The 17,222-nt window shown below is 33.4% G+C and overlaps 4 protein-coding genes across 4 annotated transcripts; 2 read left to right on the top strand and 2 right to left on the bottom strand.

Annotated features, from left to right (window-relative positions):
• Nucleotides 1-1,733: 1,733 nt before the first annotated feature.
• On the bottom strand, nucleotides 1,734-3,125 carry LOC119639374 (secernin-2). The gene is made up of 3 exons (XM_038036704.1): nucleotides 2,846-3,125; nucleotides 2,296-2,740; nucleotides 1,734-2,237 (listed from the first exon to the last, which is right to left on the bottom strand). Exons 2-3 carry the CDS (start codon nucleotides 2,722-2,724, stop codon nucleotides 1,758-1,760), a joined length of 909 nt encoding a protein of 302 aa, XP_037892632.1. The 5' UTR covers nucleotides 2,725-2,740; nucleotides 2,846-3,125; the 3' UTR covers nucleotides 1,734-1,757.
• Nucleotides 3,126-3,761: 636 nt separating this feature from the next.
• Nucleotides 3,762-5,088, bottom strand: LOC119639470 (ELMO domain-containing protein 2). The gene is made up of 2 exons (XM_038036870.1): nucleotides 4,346-5,088; nucleotides 3,762-4,288 (listed from the first exon to the last, which is right to left on the bottom strand). The coding sequence occupies exons 1-2, from the start codon at nucleotides 4,874-4,876 to the stop codon at nucleotides 3,857-3,859; spliced, it is 963 nt and encodes a 320-aa protein (XP_037892798.1). The 5' UTR covers nucleotides 4,877-5,088; the 3' UTR covers nucleotides 3,762-3,856.
• Nucleotides 5,089-9,468: 4,380 nt separating this feature from the next.
• On the top strand, nucleotides 9,469-11,274 carry LOC119639491. Its single transcript, XM_038036901.1, has 4 exons — nucleotides 9,469-9,505; nucleotides 9,568-9,629; nucleotides 10,500-10,688; nucleotides 10,770-11,274. The coding sequence occupies exons 1-4, from the start codon at nucleotides 9,469-9,471 to the stop codon at nucleotides 11,235-11,237; spliced, it is 756 nt and encodes a 251-aa protein (XP_037892829.1). The 3' UTR covers nucleotides 11,238-11,274.
• Nucleotides 11,275-15,370: 4,096 nt separating this feature from the next.
• LOC119639240 lies at nucleotides 15,371-17,222 on the top strand. Its single transcript, XM_038036523.1, has 4 exons — nucleotides 15,371-15,433; nucleotides 15,505-15,557; nucleotides 16,526-16,708; nucleotides 16,767-17,222. The coding sequence occupies exons 1-4, from the start codon at nucleotides 15,400-15,402 to the stop codon at nucleotides 17,220-17,222; spliced, it is 726 nt and encodes a 241-aa protein (XP_037892451.1). The 5' UTR covers nucleotides 15,371-15,399.

The raw sequence follows: 17,222 nt of genomic DNA, 5'->3' as shown, positions 1-17,222 counted from the left end.
ACTGAAAAGAAAATCTACGAGATTTCTTCATATCTATTCTTCTTCTTCTTTTATTGTCTCTTTATTTTTATATGTAATTATCGTAAATACGACGTTTATTATCCGGTATGAGTTTGATTCTCTGCTATTTGCAGAACGAACTCTATGCTAATTTGCAAACCCATCGGCAAATTTTCTGCTATTTGCAGGATTGCGTTGTGAAGGTTATTGACTTTCGTTTTTGTTAAAGACGATGCCATTTAGAGATGAGATGAGTAATGAATCCTTCGTGAATTATTTTAAATAATAATCAAAACATATCAATTAACATGACATTTGTAAAAATAAAACATGGAGAAATTTCAAAAAGTTATTTTATTTTTCATGAGAATGCGGAAACAAAAATATAATTAGAAGAAAATGATACTCAGTTTATTTCTTGAAAAAGAATCATAAATTATAGCAGCAAAGTAATTTAAGGAGGCTAACTTCGGCTTGGGAGGAGACTTGCTCTTGCTTTATATATAAATATAAATAGTTAATCAATATTCACGATAATTTCTTCTTTATAACTAACACTTGTGATATAAAGTTACATTAAGTTTATGCGGGTATTTGCAATATTCACAAGACTCTTCTGTTGGTATACCACTTGTTTTGAATGGCTTTCCGTATCGATCTAAGCTTATCTGCCCGTCGGTCCGTCTGTACGGTATGTCGGTTTGTGCGCCTAACGTCAGTCTAGGTAAATTTTTGTTTAATTCACATGTCGCAATTTTCGAAACGTTTTGGTCCAAGGGCGAAGACTATTGAAAATGGCTAGGATCGGATCACCTTTTCGGGCATTCCCTTTATAAACACTCATTTTAAAAAGTTGTTATATAAATAACTAGATTGAACAAAGTAAACAGTGGCCTTCGATAGCGGCTTCTTCTTCTTCTATTCAGCGAATCAATGACGGAAAATTAGTTGATATGTGTAAAAAAATCCCTTTATAGCGTTTTCACGTGCTTTGAACTGTCGGCCAATTCCGACAACGAATCATAACGAGTTTATTGCCTTCGCCTTAGAATAGATCCGTAAGGCAAATGGAAGACAAAAAATATTGGTGTTATGAAATATATGCACACTACATTAAATTTTAAAATGTTTTTTAATGCTTTTATTGAAGAATTCATTAAGTGTCGATATAATATGTATTTTCATACAATGATGCGTTCAATTTGTTTATTTGATGCGTTTTACTATAATTTTCTTTCAATGTTACTTAAATATTGTAAATATCGGCATATATTGAAATGTATTTGATAGTTTATTAATACTAAAAAAAAAAAAAAAAGTTATGTGATTTCGAGTTTATGTGAATTATTTGCATAATTATTATTATTTTTTATTTTTCCTTCTATAATTGTTGCGTTTACTTAAAAGTAATTTCTTATAAAAAATTCTTTTTTATATAAATTAAAACAAATATCATAATACTTTTGCGTTTCTCTTTAACGGAACATAAAAACTTATCCTTAAATAATTTGTATAAAAAGTCTTTTAAAAACAAGGTAAATTTGAAGAAAAAGTTTAATAATAAAATCTAAATTAATTAATTCCAAAAAACAAGATATTATCAAAAGAAAATGTTTAAAATGTATAAATTTGTTTGAAGAAAATTTGTCTTCAGCTTTGCTTAATATAAACAGATGCATCTCTTAGCCTTTAGAATGTTTTCCTTTGTTTCATAAGGAGCAGCAAGCTTTTCTAATTTAAAAAAAAAATTTTGATTTTTAACGATAGAATTTAACTTCGGCTTCGACACAATCCTTCATCAATTCATCGAGCTCTTCATTGACTTCAGGGTGTTCTGCCAAATAGGCAGAAACCTCTTCCACGCAAGCTGTCTCTAAAGCTTTCAAATGCTTTAACGAGGCTGCCTTACGCTGTGAGTGTAACTTATGCAACAATGTCATCTCGTTGTCAGCTAAAGCTTTGGTCAAAGGCGATATTTTTGGTTTCGTGGCGAATAAGAATGGCTTAAACACTGATTCGCTTGTATCGGGCGTTCCGGTAAACCAATGACAAGAAATTAAATCACTACATAAAACAAATACAGTTGCCGAACGCGAAGTGGTAGCCTGTGCTGCCGTACGTAAAGTTTCAAACATGCTAGCCAACGCGTAAGAACCATCGCCAACAGGTTCTGGACCACTCCACTCCTCAGTAGAATCAGGAGAGCTATTAAAACAGCTCGCAAAATCTATTTCTCCCTGGAATGCAAACAAAATGAATTTGTTGAGTTATTTAAAATAAAGCTGAATATTTTACTTCTCCATCCCAGCATCCCATGGCTTTTAAGGCTTCTTGCAAATCTTCGGAAGATTTTTCGATGGTTGTGGTTACGGCCAAACCATTTCTAGGCACATGATGATAGCCTTCCGATAAACTTTGTGCAGCCCATAGTTTGCCTGCACAACTAACTAGCCAGACTTTTGTGGGATCACAGATAATTAAACTGAATTTTACATCTTCAACGCCGTGCTCTGTAATCAATTGTCCTACTCTCTCGAGGGCATTATCAGCCGTATCACAGCTAGCCAAGGTTATACGCACAATATCTAAGGCTGTTAGATTATTTGCAGAGCTATTAGTCCATGTAATAGCTACGCTAACATTATGTTCATTAGAGCCACAATCGCCTCCCCAAATACCATGGGGTTTTGGTTTTTGTAAAATAAATTCTAAAACTTGAAGCATCGCTTAATTCGAGAGTCTATATACAAAAACAAACCGAAAAAAAAAAACAAAAAGATGAAAATCATCATAGAAAGTAGCTAACTAAACCAAAAAAAAGTCTAAGAAAATGCAGGCAGCTTACTTTTCCCATTAATGACTCAGCAGCGTCATAGTAAACTATTTCTTGAGCCACACCCACCAGAGTCTCATCTTCAGAATTGCGTCCAAACACGACGGTATTGTTGGCACAATGGAGTGGTAAAACCACAAAGCAATTTCCACCAAAGCTCATTACAATTACAATAACTTTTTAAAAATCGAAATTGAAGGGAAAAACACTGCCAACGAATATGCAGAAAATTGATTTTTCCCTTATAAGCAATTAAAAGGTTCAATATTATTTAAATTTAAAATATTACAAAAATTTAAATATCGCTTTTGTAATATTTCTTTAATTTTTTTTTTTAACAGATTTAAGCTACTTTTTTGTAAAAAATGCTTTGTAATTTTTTTTTTAAATTATTCGATTTTATTTAACTAAACTTTATGTCAGACACGAAACACTTATTAAAAGCTTAACTATAATCAAAATAGTGTTGCAAAGTGCACATTTAATGTTGAAGTCTAGTTCGTGAAAGCAAGATTTATAAAACAACGAATTCGTGTCAAAGTAGGCATGAGAGTTTCTCAACAACAAACCTCTTTTGCTTAGCGAAATTTTATTACCCTCGTCCTTGTATTTCTTACTAACAAACTATGAACTATAAACAAGATATTTTATTAGCATTCATTAAAACCAGAGATGTTAGTACAAAGAGTTTCCAATCGGAAGAGCTGTTTTTTCTTTGAATATGTTTGATTGCTTTAAATTATTACGAAAACTGTGAAAAATTCCAAAATGAGATTTGCAGGAATCAAGAAAATTTAATAAAAAAACTTATTTGGATATTTAATAGAAAATATGAGGAGATATCCCGCAATCACTTATATTCATTTTAGATGATATAAAAGATGAAAAATTAACGTTTTTACTTAACAATAAATATATATTTATATTTTTCTAATAATAAATTTTAAAACTAATATAAACTATCTTAGTACAAAATTGCTGTTAAAATACCTCAAATGGAAAAGAAGCCATAGAATGTATTTATTAAACTTTTTCTATAACTAAATTTGTTTTGAACACATTGCTATCTTTATGTAAAGCTTCCAATATGCTAATCTCAAAAGTTTGATAAATCTCACGAAAATCCATAATATTAGTTGGTTCCGATTCTAACCAAAAACGATCAAATTCAAATAATAAGTAACAATAGAATTTATGAAAATGTTCTAATGAGCAAGCACGTTTCGCATTCTGAGCAACATTATAGAAATGGGCTTTGGCATCTCCGGACTTCAGAAAAAGATAAGCCATTGCCGTTAAATTAATTCCAACAATTGCAAACGTGTAACCTAAAGTAGGATGCCTAGAATGTAATAGAACATGCTGGGCAGCCTCTTTATATTCACGTGAAAAATACAACAGGTTTTCCAATCCTAATAAACCCATACCACGGAAATCTGTTTTGGGATCTTCACCCTTCGAATAGAAAATAAAATAATTATAATATGAATAATTAATAATATTTTTAATTACCTGAAAACCAATTTCTTGCCATTGTTTAGAAACTCTTTCTGTTAAAGGCTCATCCGGCATTAAATGTCTCCATAATTCCATTAGTTTTTCCTCATGTTCTATATTTTCTGCATTGTATTGTTCGGAACGTAAGCGTTCTACTTGATGCATTAAACGTTTATAGCTCCAAATTTGATAGACCGTTACCCCAAACAATGGAGCAAAATCTGGATGTATGCTTGGCTTGATACGCTTAACACGTTGCACAACGCTTACTGCTTTTAATGTTAAGCTTTTTAATTCGTCTTCACTGCAGTATTCAACAGCTTCATTCAATTCCCGTATCAATTGTTTAATATCAGGTTGGTTGGAGGATTCCAAAGACCATTCCACTTGTTTGGTTCGACGTGCTCCCGGCTGAGCTCCGTAACATATTCGTTGTAATTCACATAGGCGCGTAAAAGTATGCAAAAACCATTTCATAAATGGTCGCATATATTTGCAAATAAAAGGGAAAAGTTTTTCGAATATAATTCCAAATATAAAATTCATTTTATTTTCTCCATGAAATTTTCGGCCCTTATGTTTAATATTGTTTTTTTTTTATTTATATTTTGTTGTCATAGTAAGAAAGTTTCCTTTTAAAAATCCTTGAGCTTTTTAAGGTCACAAAAATTAGCTTGTTTCGTTCTAAATTCTTAATTCATTTATATCAATATTTTTTTGAATAAACATATATAACTGATACTTTATTAAATAAATTTTTACTAATATGGAATAGATTGGTTCAATATAAATAAAATTTCACAACTTTTTTATTGTAAATTGTTTAATAAAAATAAAATGAAAGCAAAACAGCCGTTTTCGAAATTAGTGTTGATAAGCGTCTTTAATTAAGATCGATTGCTTACAACTTGGAACTTAAAATAAAAAAAGGACTCAAATGATCTAGAATTTGAAAGAATTAGCCATAATTTGTCAAAATTCGTTGTTGTTTTGCTATGTTGCTATATAATTTTCTAAAAAATGATAATTCTTTACCCTATTTTCAAAAAAATGATAATTCTTCACCCTATTTTCTAAAAAATGATAATTCTTTACCCTATTTTCTAAAAAATGATAATTCTTTACCCTATTTTCTAAAAAATGATAATTCTTTCTAATTGCACGTCCTACATAAGTAGCTACAAGTTATTTCTATGTATTTAGCGAAAATAAAATTTTTTTACTTGTTCATATTATTTTATAATAAGGTGTAGGCGGTTAATCCTCACTGAAACGATTTGCAAATTATAAGCACTACGCAAGGATAATATCACATTCGAAATAAGCCAGCTGATACGCTTCGAATTAATCAATTAACCAATTCGCAATATCATTTCGACTTAGAGCAGAGATGCAAACGGGAAATTAAACGATAATCCTCTTGAATACCTTAAAACCGTAAAAAATAAACCGCTTTGAATGTGATCAATCAAACGATTGGCAATATCAATTTGACCTCGAACAACCTTCGTAATGACTTGACTGACGGACATATAACCTTCAAAATGACTGGAGTACCTGCTAAGGTGTACCCCGGCGACAATTATTATAGAAATCTTTCCGTATGGGAAAAATTACAAATCCCCACATATATATGCAGTGTGAAACTAAGAATCGTTGTTTCTTGATTTAATTTTTTTAAAAATAAGGGTATATTCTTAATTTAACTGGCAAGAAAATCATATTCGGCTGCGGCAGAATCTTTTATATCCTTCACGGTTATCCCATAAAAGATTACAAAAAAGGAAACATGTAAATTTGCATATTTCGTAATATTGGCTGGGCATGGCTGATTGTTTTTTTCTGTTTTCAGAAAACTGTTGTAATTTATGAGTAACGAATAAAGACCCAGGAAAGCTATTCTCAGTTTTGTTTGTGCAGACGCGTGGATGTAGGCGTGATGTTTGACCGTTTTAGGCCATTTTCAAACTCCTTTGCAAATTTGTAGGTGGTAGTTTCTCTTTTGCGAAAGGCAGAAAGCCTACCGCAGATATTCAGATGGACGGACTAACAGAAGGCCAAATGGGCAGACGAACAGACGGACATGTTTAGGTACATTCCTAATTAGAAAGAGCTTTGTCAAGAATTGTTGCACTTTATGCGGATATTGAGGCTTGGTTCTCCGTGTTAAATTCTGATATCCTATAATATTGGGTAGGCGTGGCCAATTTTTTAGCATCCCTCATAGAATATATGCTCAAATTTTTGTAGTTTTACTTGCTGTAGTCTATGAGTACCGAGTGGGAAACCAATTTTTTATTTCTGTTGAAAATGAGAGGTGTTCTCAATTTACGTAGCTCTATAGGCGTATCCTTGTACCGTTTTGGCCAAACGGCCGACCCAGAAAATGTTTTCCATAGACACTATATAGCCCGACAGATATACAGATAGACGGATGAGCATGATTAAATCGATTCAGAATTTGATGCTGCTTAAGAGTACATATATTTAAAGGGATTGCTGAAGCTTCGTAATTTAACCGAAAATCTCTTACGCTATTTTTGGAGAAGGCTAAACGTTTAAAGAAGACGAGACATCAGATAGAGAAGAGAAAAAAATTGATTATATGTGCTCTTTTGCTCTACTAGAGCGTTAATAAAATAATACAGTAACGGTATTGATTTCATTGTTTATCAAGGGAAGGGAGAAGGGCTTATATTTTTTTATATAGTTGCTTTGAAGGGCATGTTATTTTCGCTCAAATTATTTTTTATATGAAAATCCAAATATAAGTTCGTGATGGCTCCAAATTATAATAATGCGTTGCTGGTAATGATAATTTTAAAATTATAGCAAAATGCATTGCTCTTTACTCCTTGCATAGCCAAGTAAGATTATTATTGTTTGCGTAAGAGAGCTTTTATTAAGATCTTCGAAACGGTACAGGGTGTTCAAAAATAAAATGTTAGATATTTAATGCTATACGTAAGTATTAAATATTGATCGAAGGGCTAATTTAATTTAATGCGCGATGGCATATATATGCTTTCCAAACTTAGATTATATTTCAAGAAATGTCTAACTAAAAGCATGAATAGTTAGTTTTAAACGTGTAGGTTAGAATAGGATAGACGATGGAAGTTACATAACCTAACCTTTCTATTTTTTGACAATTTTCTTAATGTGCCTAAAATCAATAATAACTTTGTCCAGAAATTGTTTCCTTTTTCTTTCATTAGAAAACAGAAGATTGACAGATCACTTGGCGGTGTGAACTGAACCCATAGAAGCCTGGTCAAAACGTACACACCCTATCAATAAGTGAACACAAGTCTGTGTAATTCTACAAGTAAATAGTTGCTATACAAACTGTCCTGATTGACCATATTCTACCACGACCACCGACTTGTCAGTCCCGCGAGCTTATCTCTGAGGTAGCTCAACCATTCGTTGGATATTGGTGACCAAATAATTAGGAAAAGATGTGATAATGATTTCACACGCAATTAAAACTATCATCAGATAAATAAAATTTGTTTTCATGAGCACAGGAATGGATGATTTTCTGTGCAAATCCATAAAAACTCTTCGACTATACAAGGTCCAAGGAACGTACATCGATCCGATCCTTAATCGTTTAGAAAGGAATACCGAACAATCTATTTTAAGAAAGTAAAATCTTTATTTGTCCTAAGCTGAGAAGCTTGAAAAGACAAAAAAGCCTTATCACTTTACTTGGTTTTCATTGACCTAGCTACTCACTCAAAGGATGATGCATATAGGTGCAGTGATGCGGTACAGTAATGAAGGTTTTAGAAAGGTCATAGGTAAGGAAGGACAGAAATAGTATAATCTAGAGCGAAAGCTCTCTTGTACATGGTTTGACTTGCATGAGCATTCTTTTTCTTAACGTAGAACTCATACATGGCCTAGCCTTGTCCTATCCCTTGATATAGTAAGTGCTTTAGTAAAAACATCTATGCGGATACGGTACAAACAGCAATATATTGTCAAGTTAAGAATGCGGCCTACGGTTGATAGAGAAATGATAAACTTTTTGATATATCTTTTTTAAAGCTACACCAAAGTGGAACATTACTAGTTATTGCAAAGCATCATGACATTCGGTTAAGTAGCGCATGGGCTTTCCACTCAGCAATCTTTGCATGAATTGCCCAGGCTTGCATGACTTCAGTTCACCCCGCCAAATGCTGCGTCAATCTTCTGTTCCCTAATGAAAGAAAAAAAAAAACAAAATCTGGACCAAGGTATTGATTTTGAGCACATTAAGAAAATGATCAAGAATTCGAAAAGTTAGGTTATGTAATGTCCATCATTACATAGGCGTTTAAAATAAACTACATAGGCATTTTGAAAGACGTTTGTTGAAATTTAGTCTAACTTTGGAAAAATTATGATCAAAAATGAAGACCGTTACATATATTCCAGTTATTTTTGGGTTCATTTGGTGGCATCAAATCTCGATGGATGCCAAGGACAGTAAATTTCTGAATTGGTTCTTCGAGACAATTTTATGAAAAATTCAACCTACGTTGTGCTCTAATGGCCGTATTGACCTAATTTAGCCCCAACTGACTTCTGGCTATTTCGTAAACTCAAAAGACCCACGCCGGGAGACAATATTTCGATTCGATTGAAGAGACACAAGGTGAATTGCACAGAGCTTGGAAAGCCACGCCGGAAATCGACTATAACAACTGTTTCGAGGATATGAAAAATCACTTGGGTAACTCCATAGATATGAAGTGTATAGATATCGGTTTGTTGACGCTTTCTTAACATTTGACTATTTTTAAGTTCGTATTAAAAAGCAAGGAAGTTTCTTCAAATTCTCTCGAGAATGGAACGGATCGCAGGAAACTGGAAGCTTTTTACAACCATAATAATCGCTTTAAGCGGATCTTAAATGCTTATGTGTATGCGATCTTAGTAAATTTTCTTGACATACCCTGTATTTATGAATAAATTCACTGTTGTTGTTGTTGTTGTGGCAGCAGCTTTTCGTATTATCCGAAAGCGCAAATAAAAGTAAAATATTGTTCAGAATAATTCATACCTTATCAACTAGCGCTTGAGTTTATTAAGAACTAGAGATTGAAAAAAAAAAAAATAAAATAAAATAAAAAAGAAATATAATAATGAATAACGATAAAATTGGAAAACTTTCATTCCATGGTAATTAAATGTTGCATTAAATATATACTTAAAAAAAATAATTCTTTTTTTTATGTGCTAAGCTTTATTGGGTGAAATTGAGATCAGATCTTTAACTGAAGATAAATTAGAGGCATCCTTAGATGTAAGTAATAAGTGTTGTGCAATACAATTTTTTTTCTTCTTTGCATTTATTCATTTATTTACATATATACCCTACACCACTTGTATGGTAAAAAGTTATATTAAAGTCGAGCGGATGTTAGCAATAGGACTTGAAATAGTTCGACTTTTTATTACGCTAATCTGTGCTGAATTATTTTATGAATCAATGTAAGCTCAACTGTCCATCCGTTTGTCCGTCCATTTGTCCGTTTTGTTTTCTTCTGCTCAACTTACAGGTAGCAGTTTTTGAGATATTTTGATGAAATCTGATAAGCTGAAGAACTAATCGAAGCTTGCCTGTCCACCAGTGTAGCTGTCGATCTTGTCGTCTTTTGTTCACCCTATATGTCACAGTGTTTTAGACACTTTGACGAGATTTGGTAAGCCGACGTGTTTCAGCCAAACGACGGGCACTATTGAAAATGGTTCGAATCGGTTCACTTCTTCCCCCATTTCCCATATAACGCCTTACTACGAAAAGTCTTTATGCGAATAATCGTAGGACAGAGCAGGGCATTTAATGGTGGGCCGCGCTCATTATAGATCTTTAGCTTGTCTTTTTATAAAATACCTAAATTTAACTTATTTTTTTATTTATATATATGTTCGGGAAGAAATTTAAACTCGCGTAAAATCTTACATACTAATATTTGGTTTCGATACAACAACGTACATGGTTGCCTTAGTTTATTAGCCTGTGGGGACGTACGTAACGAACACCAGATTTAAGATAAACCCACCTTTTAAGTTTGTCTGTCTGCCTTGTTTTCTTTTGTTCAACCTGCAGGTAGCAATTTCCGAAATATATTTGCCCCCATAACAAACGTTTTGTTTTCTTAATATTTTCTAGGTCTTAAATAATTCATTTTTTCTTATGGAATCGGTATCGATAGCTACTGAAATTAATTTACCCCAAAATGTGAATGCACGTAAGGAATTAAGAGAATTATGTCGCTTAACTGCCCAGGACGGTGTTTCTTTGGTAGCTATAGAAAAGTGTACCGATACTCTCGTAGGCGTGAGCTTTAATAAAATTCAGGTAAATATTTTCGAAGCACGTTTGATCTTTCATTTTTATGATAACTTTTACTTTCTCTTCCACTCTCTTTAATTTTTTCAGTTTTCCTCTACTGAGAGTGAAGAGGAGCCATTTTTTGTAAAGTTTCGAAATAAGTCAACGCATACATCTCAGGCTCAAGCTTTAATGGATTTTATGATTACGGTTGACTCGGAGCAGGATGTCTTTAAGAAATTCGATTTGACCAGTGTTTGCGAATTGATGTTTTTGGCTATTTTACCCACTTGGCAGAAGCGTGGTATTGGTCGCGCTTTAACAGCCGCAGCTATCGAATTAACTCGACATCTTTCTAAAGGCAATGAAGATATAAAATCTATAGAGAATTTTCCTAAACCTCAGGCAGTCACCGCTCTATTCACTTCGAGATATTCGCAAAGAATTGGTCAATCTCTCGGTTTTCGTTTGCTTAATACCGTACCTTATACAAAATTTCATTTTAACGGTAAAGCATTTAATGAACGAATTGATTCCATGCATGATTGCTGTCAACATGTGATTTATTTTGTATAAGAAAACAATTTGCTTTCATCTATATATGTTTGCGTATGTGTGTGTATGTGTGTGCGTGGCAGCAAAATATTAATAAAAATGCAAATCTGTTTGATTTCAGTTAAGAGAAATTAAAAAAAATAAACAAATACATTATAGTCGGGCAAAGCCGACCGTCAGATATCCTACAACACTTCAGTTAGTAAATTTATTTATCCGTTTCGATAATACATTGAACATTACATATTATTTTCATGCAAAAGCATAATTTTCACGAAAGTCTACATGCTGGAGGCTTCTTAAAACATCACATGACATGATTCAAATTTAGCAAACTTTATTTGCTTCCAAAAATGTTATTATTTTTCAGTTTACGTCATAGGAAATTAGAAAGTGCATTCCCCTCCGTATAAGGGCTTGCTTCTCGCGATAGCTTCTATAGATATTGGGCTCCAAAAAATAGACCTGCACGATCCAAATGCCCTGTTGTCCATTTCTTTGGTAAATTGTTAAAAAAATATTAAAAATTAAACCTCTTTTTCAAATGTTTACTGTTCATGAGAAATCTTGAACGGAGTCGGATTCAAGAAATCGACCCATGCACTTCAATTCACTATAGTTAAAAATTTTTCATCAAGAAACAGTAACAATAAGGACTTTATAGCGTGTAAGGATTCACACTTCCTAAAAATCGTTATACGCTGTGGAACCTAAAAAATAGATGTATATAGTCCCATTTCGGTAAGGTTGATCTCTTTATCAATTGTGAAACAATTTTCACCATGAAATATTGAAAATGTTACCTTCTCGGAGAAACGGTTGCATGAGATGAGGTTCAAAAACTCTGCTCAACCGAATAAATTTTTCATACCAAATTAGATTATTGAAGTATTGATACACAGTGAGTTCTGTTGATAAATGTTGAAAATTGGCTATTTTTGGTTAAAAAGGTGAATCGATCCGAACCATTTTCAATAGCGTTAAACTTAGTTAAACTTAGCTCAGAATTAATTCTGAATCGATCGTTGCAATGAAAGATGGATTTACCTGAAGCCTTTCTGGTTGTTACGTACGCTCGCACAAACTTAATATGCCACAAGTGATGTAGAGTAAGAAAAATCAAGATAACGCGGACCTTATGTCGAAACCAAGTCTTAAAGTATAAGATTTTACGGTAACTTCGATTTCGTTATTCACCCAATGTCTTTTCGTAAATAGGGCGTGGTATGGAAAGTGGCGGATAAAGCACACCGATCTGAACCATTTCCAATAGCGCTCGTCATTGGACTAAAACATGTCGGGGTGTCAAAATTTCATCAAAATATTAAAAAAAAAACCATGAGCTATAGGTTGAATATAAGCGTACAAGCCGCGCAGGCGGACGGACGGACAGAAAGGCCTCAGAAAGTGATTCGGAATCTCAAGTCGTTCTCATCATCCACTCGCATTTTTACATTCCAGATTCCAGGAAATGTTTGTAATAGGCGATACGTATACCCATACATATATATATATAAATAGTTGGGTAGATGAATTAGGACTTTTTAAGAATTAGTGAACGTGTAGTTGTTGCTACTTAAGGTAGCACACCTTCATCTTCTGGCAGGTTCGTAAAATAACTTCTTCATTATGCTCTACGCTAGTTGCGGTACAAGGGTGTATAAAGTTTATGCGAATTTATGTAACACACAGAAGGAATTGAGACAGACTTAGCTATTATTCTGGCGATGGGTACACAATCATTTCTTGACGTTAGCCTGTCTGTCCATCTGTCCGTCTGATCCCTATCCGTGCAAATTTGTGTTCAAGCCACAAGTGGAAATTTTTGGGATACATTGATGTGTTTTGTCCCATGGACGAACGCTATTGAAAATGGTTTAGATCGGTCCACTTTTTCAACCACTCCCCGTATAATGCCCAATTTGGAAATAGGCAAACAAATAGGAATTTTCAAGATTTTTCAACAAAACTCACCCTGTATTAATATTTGGACTAAATGGTAAATTGGTATGAAATTTTGGATCAACTGGGGTAGTTTTTTGTTAGTTTTTCCTACGAAAGCCGAACCTTTATATAGTAGAAAGATATAATTTATTTCCGAATCGATCTAAGCTTGTCTCTCCGTCAGCCTGCTTTGTTTTTTTTGTTCAACCTACATTAATCTTGTTTTGACCCAAAATAGTTCGGAGCGAACCAATTCCTTGACCGCTTCTCATAAAAGGCTTCATTTTGAAAATTGTATTTATGGATAAGGGAAGGATAATGTGGGGTATTTAATGTTGGGCCATGGCCAACATTAGTGTTCTTACGTTTTTTATTAACTAAGGCATGCAGGCGTACAGTCTTACTCATACGTGCATATGAGAATCGTAAGTGTCGTATAACAACGAGTCAGCATATGTTGGTTGATAAGAATGCGAACACACACTTTGATGTAAAGATTCAATGTAAACAAAAAATTTTATGAAAAAAATTGTAAACGAATTGAAAAATTCCCAGACCTCAAATATTACGGTAAAAATTATAAATTGAAATAATTATTTTATTTTCAGCAATATTTCGCTATTCTTCAACCTATGGATACCATCCGCAAAATAGTTTTCTAAAGGCTAATCCACTTCTTTCACTAAACCAATGCTAGAGTATTACTTTTACAAATTGTTTCCTTTGCCATATGGTGAAGTTATTGCCCATTTATGATTCATTCGAATCAGAGGACTTAAATAATATTATTCTGTTAGCATTTAAAGAGAATCCTTTGGATGTCGCTTAATTGATTTCGATTACAAGCATAGACGAACTTTCTTTATCCGAAATATGTTTAATTGTTAGCTTGAAGGCTTTAACAGTTTCACTTAGTGTTACCTTATCATATATGTACACGTAACTAATAAGGATGGATTAGACTGTGGCTACTATCTTTAACAAAAAAAACACAAAAATTAAATTTCCATACTTTTTATAATTGAGTAGGCGTGACGGTTTTTTCATTTTGCTGCAGGTATAGCGAGTCTGAAGTTTTCTTTAAAATATTGGAAACGTTTTCGAATTGCTGCTCGATTGTGCATTTGCAGAAGAGAAGGGATCAATATCATTTGAAGTCTTCTTTTCTTTCTTTTTTCTTTTCAAGTAATTTAATCTTTATATAATTTCTGTCCTTTTTTATCTTAATTCGATAATCCTATGACGCCATTTTTGTTCGTATTAATGAATTCATAGTCGCCTTGTTTTGCAATCTCATAAAGTGGAAAACTTTTATGTAATTCATTTTCTTTAGTACATGTGACGTTCCACGAACTTTTCAAGTAGTCTAAAAAGTAGATAAAATAACTTCACCTACACCTTAAGACGAATTTTTGGTGCCCATCACTCTATTAGACTTAGAGTAGAGAAAACCATGTGCCAAGGCTTTCGTATTACGATCGTGTTCAAGAAAACGTTCATTTTCTTTACTTCTTCTTTGGGGGAAAAATGAGTACTTCTTCCTTAAATCAAAGTTCCATCAAAAAAAACTTGTTTCTTTCTCAAGGCAATTTTCAAATTGAAAACGTCTTCGGGGGCAACATTTTGATAAGTGATAGGAAGAATTTTTTATTACCCAATCTGTATATTTTACCAGGACTAAACTATTCTATTGCGTAGACAGATATCAGTACGATGATCTGCATAGACCATGCAGATAGACATCTTATACGGTCCGCAAAGTACAAGTTTTAAACATTACGGGCGAATCACACCCACCACCACCACACAATTTCAGCTGTAGGTCCTTCAATTATCGCAAGGACGCGTGAACTTAACAAAACTTTGGATGAATTGACGATCAGATTTATGACTGAATAGGCGCATAAAGACGATTAGTCTGAAGCTTCCCTGCAATAGACGGACGGACGAACGTCTACATGAAAGTGATTAAATCGAACCAAAAAGCCTGTGATCTTCATTAATAATCCTCCGTCCTTCGTCGACCATTATATGCAATTGTTACGAACGGAACGACGGACTCAATATACATTTTTTTAATTGTACTTACAAAAATAGATAAGACGCGACAAGTGCAAGCAAACACAAAAGTTAATTTCATATTTTCGTCCTGTTGCAGTAAGATGTAAAATCAGTCGCTTTCGCTATCATTATTAGCACTGATCGGGAGAACTTTTTTTTGGAAAATTATTTCATTAAAATGTCCGAACGTTGTTTAAAGCTGATTTGTAACGGTATTTATTTACATTACAAAAACAAAAATAAAAAAAAAGGAAATTATTTCTTTCCTTGCTTTCAATTGCAGGAGAGTTCGAAATTGTTAAGATAACAGAGGATTTATATGATGCGGCCGTGGAGGTAATTAATGTTTTACTCGCTCATGATTGTATTTATAAAAATTAAACGTTTATTGCTCAATTTTCTTAAAGTCAGTGCCCTTTGCTTACACTTACGTATGCACTTCATACTATGGTCTACGAACGTTTTCAAAATTAACGTAAAGCTAAAAATGTCTTATCTCCAAAGTAAATAATATGCCGTAAAACTTGACATCATACATAGCTTTAAACAAAGGTGAAAAACGGTATAATATTTTTAGTCAATAGGAAAACATTGGGTCATTGCTGCTGTCGTTGCGATGTTTTCTTTTATTATTTTTTATACCCACCTTATGTTACTTGTGATATAGGGCTCTATTAAGTTTGTGTGGGTGTCTGCAATACCCAGAACGATTTGAGATAAACTAATCTTTTATTATACCGATCGTGCTTATGCTGAAATGCTTGTCTGTCTGCCTGTCCATCAGTCTATGTGTCCATGTATTCGTGCTTTCAGACGGACACACGGACAGATAGGCTTACATCGATTTAGAAAAAGATTCTGAAACGATCGGTATAATAAAAGTTGGGTCAGTCTTAAGCCCTGCCGGATGTTACATACGTCCGTATTAACTTAATATACCTTGTACCACAAGTTATATAGGGTATCACAAACATTTTAAATAGATTTCCTGCTGTCAACATGGCTACGAGATTAACATTAATATGAATATAGTTTTTTATATTTATTCTTTTGGAAAATGGCCTTCGTGCTCACGGGTCCAAAATTAAAGCAAGGAATACGTTGTCTTTTAATATTATTTCTCGCGATTGAATTACATTTAAAACTTAGTATTATTAATGCTTTGATTTGAAAAGCATTTCCTTGTCTAATCTAGTTAAGGTAGATAAGGACATCTGATCAGGTGATAATGCTTTAGAATTTTCTGATTCTATTTTTAGTCTCACTTGTGTTTTTATTTTCTTTCTCTTACTTTCTTATTGAAGCTTTTTCAAAATTACTTTTCACAAAATGAAAACCTAGGCATAGCTCTTAATCTAACCGGTTGCCAAGATACACGAGCATTACAAGAAAACTTTGTAAGACTCCTGCTTAAGGACAATATATCTTTTGCTGCCCGACATATACCAAGTCAACAATTAGCTGCAATGTGTGTTAATAAAATCGAGGTAAAGTATTCGATCGTTTTTCGAAGCATTCATTTATATTCGTCTTCTTCTTGATTAGAATTCTTCCCATACTACGGAGACAGAACCTAATTCCGGTATACCAAAAATGGAAAAAATTGGTGAGATTATACATCATATGACGACATCGTACGATGTTTACAAGGAATGGCAAGTGAATTGCATTATCGAGTTGATTTTTCTTTCTACGCGAACCGAATTCAGTCGACGGGGCTTGGCATTGCATTTGACTGAGTTCATTTTAGATTATGGGCGAAAGTTGAAGGCAGAAGATTCAAAAGAAGCCTTAGAACTCCCAGCACATGTTAAGGGTCAGCGACCGGAAGTCATAACTTCAGTCTTTACATCGCGTTTTTCCCAACGAATTGGCGAAAAATTAGGTTTCGTTACTTTGTTTCGCGAAGAATACACAAAATTTTCGTTTGAGGGTGAAACCTTAGCAAAAAAAATTGATCCTCAGCATAAGTATATAATTTTTGTAGCGAAACGGTTATAA

The sequence above is a fragment of the Glossina fuscipes genome, unplaced genomic scaffold (assembly GCF_014805625.2).
Source record: "Glossina fuscipes isolate IAEA_lab_2018 unplaced genomic scaffold, Yale_Gfus_2 112, whole genome shotgun sequence".
Classification (NCBI taxonomy): Eukaryota; Metazoa; Arthropoda; class Insecta; order Diptera; family Glossinidae; genus Glossina; species Glossina fuscipes.
Note: the sequence above shows the minus strand (reverse complement) of the source record. Positions and strands in the feature narration are given on the sequence as shown.